Source organism: Microtus ochrogaster, chromosome 1, assembly GCF_000317375.1.
Source record: "Microtus ochrogaster isolate Prairie Vole_2 chromosome 1, MicOch1.0, whole genome shotgun sequence".
Taxonomy (NCBI): Eukaryota; Metazoa; Chordata; class Mammalia; order Rodentia; family Cricetidae; genus Microtus; species Microtus ochrogaster.
This window is the reverse complement of record NC_022009.1, coordinates 49,324,910-49,328,209: the sequence shown is the minus strand read 5'-3', so window position 1 is coordinate 49,328,209 and position 3,300 is coordinate 49,324,910. Positions and strand designations below refer to the sequence as shown.

Here is a 3,300-nt window from a genome sequence, read left to right as displayed (position 1 = left end):
GATTGCTGCATTGCATGGCTCTTTGTCTTTAGATAATGAGAAACTAGCAATTTATGTTCCAGTGTGGCTGCAATAACTTCCCTTACCATGAACATAGTGCAATTTCCTTGTCCTCCACATTCTGACAGAAACTTGTTTTTGTCTTTATTAGGGTGAATGAGTGACAGTCCATCAGGTGTGTGCTGACATATCATTTTCTTTTCATTTCCATTCCTCTGGTGATGGTCAGTGTGGACATTTGTGTTGTTGATGGTAATTCTTGTCTTCTTCTAAGAAATATCTATTATCTTTTATCCACTTTTGAGTCAGGTGACTAATATTATTAATATTCAGTTATTTGAATATCATATAAGTTAAAATCCATAACTTATCAGATAAAGAAATTATTTAGACCTGATATGTATTCTTAATTAAGAGAAATTGTCCAGGAACTTAGCAAATCATAGACTCCCATAATAATAATTAAACATAAATTAGGAATGTGAAAGTTTTGAGACAGCAGCCACAAATACTTGCCCTGCTTACAGAATACCCAGGGTCAGCTCCCAACACCCACATAGTGATTCAAAATTATCACTCCAGATTCAGAGACTCCAACTCCACCTTTTAGCCTTTATGGAAATTACACAGACATGATATTCAGACATAAATGCATACAATACCCACATACACTAAAGATAAATAAATATTTGAATACAGCATTAGTAGGTTGGTGGGATGACTCAGCAAGTAAAGGCACCTGCCACAACCCTGATGACTTTAGTTCAGTCCCCAGCGTGCTCAAGGTCAAGCATTCAGTGTTGTGCCATCCAGAGTAAGAGTGACAGGATGAGGTCAGAGAACATGCTACCATACCGTCTCAAACTAAATAACTACCATCAATGCCCCTAAAACCTCCAGCATATACACTGAGGACCAGCTTGTCAATGGAGTCTAACCAAATAACTTGCTATACAGCAAGTAAGATATGCAAATAGCATCTCCTTCTATTGATGAAAACCAGACCAGCTCCGACTCTGCAGTTCTGGCAATGGAGCCCGCCCTGGATTCCCATGTCCTCCCATTCAGTAATCAGCACCAAACACAGAACACTCACCGTGGAGATGAGACTGATATGGGTTTGTTGTTGTTGCTCTTTTAAAAGGTAATGTATGAAGAACAAGAGATACTGGGTGTGTGCGTGGACTTGAATGAGAGGGACAGTAAATATGTGTGACAGTTTTCTGACCTTGATTGCTTGTGTGTGAAGGTGTCCAGTGTGAGGTGCACCTGGTAGAGTCAAGTGGAGGCTTGGTGCAGCCTGTGGGTTCACTAATTCTCCTGTGTGGCATCTGGATTCACTTTCAGGGATTACCACATGCACTTGGTCTATCAGGCTCCATGGACGAGCTTAGAATGGGTCTCATGTATTAGTGGTTGTAATGGTGATGAAAAACTGTATGTACACTGTGTGAAGGACCGACTTTCCATTTCCAGAGACAATGCAAAGAGCGCTCTGTACCTGCAAATGAGCAGTCTGAACTGACACAGCCACCTATACAAGACACACAGTGAATGAATGCTTAGTGTATGCTTATACACAAATCTCCTTGCAAGTCTGCTGGTGACCAGCAGAGGGCGAGGAGTAGACGTTGAATTTAGAAAAACACCCTCTCAAACTCCTAAAAGCAAGGACTCAGCGTGATGACAGTCTTGAATGCATCTCCACAAACAGAACAGTTTCCCAAGGATATTCTGTGAACTTATACAGTGATTTTCAAGAGTCTGAATATCAAAATTTCTTGTCATTGTTGAGATACATTTAAATACAAAATGCCCTTGTAACTAAGCAAACAGCAGAGCCTCACTCAGCACAGAAGAGACTCTGCTGTGTGTAGCAGGATCAGATCCAGCAGACACTTTGGGAACCTCGAGAGTATGCAGCCCTTAGACAGAGGAAGAGAACAAGATAGGTGTCAGAAAATATCAAGGTCTCATGAACCCTGATGATCTCACACAAAGCATGAACACCAGACCCAAGGCTGATGCAGCTATCAAACCTTTAGTCAGACATGTGGGGTATCGTTGACAGGAACTGAGCACTGATCCACAGCCATGGCTACTGAATCCCAGTTTGCTGCAGGCAGCATGTAACCAACCCACTGACTGAAGCGTCTCCGTGAAAGTAGCAGGATAAATGGGTCGTCTCCAGCATCCTTTCTAAGGCTCGGGGAAAACAGAGGCTGTAGAGGTCTGTTCCAACATTTCAGCATTGAAGGGAGGGTTCTTGATGCCCCACCCCTTCCTGAAGGAATAATGTCAGTTAACTCTGGCTAGAGGGAGGTATCACTTTCTTGAGCAGCATAACCGCTTGAAAGTTCCTGTGCTGAAGGATGGAACCTCCCACCCACCCTCATCCAGGTAACTATAATAATCTCATATACAAGAAAGACAAGGACACAGGAGAGAACAAAGGGTTTCAGTGGTAGAGGGGAACTGAGATACAAATGGCCAAATATCACTATATACCTGTATGAAATTGTCAAAAACATTTTAAACAGATAAATATTTTAACAAAACTATGTCCATGCCCCTCACCCACTTCTGAGAAAGCTTCGGATCACTTGGTTGTCGTTCTCAGTGATTGCTCAGGTCCTGACAGATGCCCAGTGTGTAAAGGAGTTTTATTCTTTTCCCTCCTTTTCTTGCTTTATTTGTATTTTTATTCTTGTAATCCACACTGGATTTCATTGCTCTAGGTGCCTATGCCTGTCTTCCCCCCAAGCTTTCCTCACGTAGATTCTTCTTACCTGGTTCTCCTGCAGACCTCGCCTTGTAGGCCTTCTGGTGAAATCCCAGACTCGGAGCCTTGCTTAGACCTTTCTCCCGGTTATTTCATGCCTGCCAATAGAACATAATTCTCATTTTCTGTATCTTTACTAAGATACTTGTTTGTAAGATCTTCTGAAGGACTAACATATAAATTAATAAATGTGTATCTTCTGTAAGGAAAGTACGCATCCTTGGAGGTAGATGAGAGAGAAGAAGCTATTGGGTCATGGAAGACTGGCTGATTTAGGGGATGTCAGGGTGAACTGAATGTTTCTACGCTTCTGAATTTATTTCTAAGGATGTTCTTTATATATTTTGGAGATCAGACCTCTATTTGATGTGGGGTTGGTGAAGATCTTTTCCCACTCTATAGGCTGTTGTTTTGTCTTGTTGACCATGTCCTTTGCTTTACAAAATCTTTTCAGTTTCAGGAGGTCCCATTTATTAATTGTTTCTCTCAGTGTCTGTGCTGCTGGTGTTATATTTAGA

The 3,300-nt window shown here is 41.7% G+C and overlaps 1 gene segment (V, D, J or C); it reads left to right on the top strand.

Moving 5' to 3' along the window:
* LOC101998540 overlaps window positions 1-3,300 on the top strand; it is a 698,241-nt gene that overhangs the window by 491,129 nt on the left and 203,812 nt on the right. Inside the window, 1 exon segment of the C gene segment in view lies at window positions 2,401-2,418. Within this exon segment, the coding sequence occupies window positions 2,401-2,418 (18 nt within the window).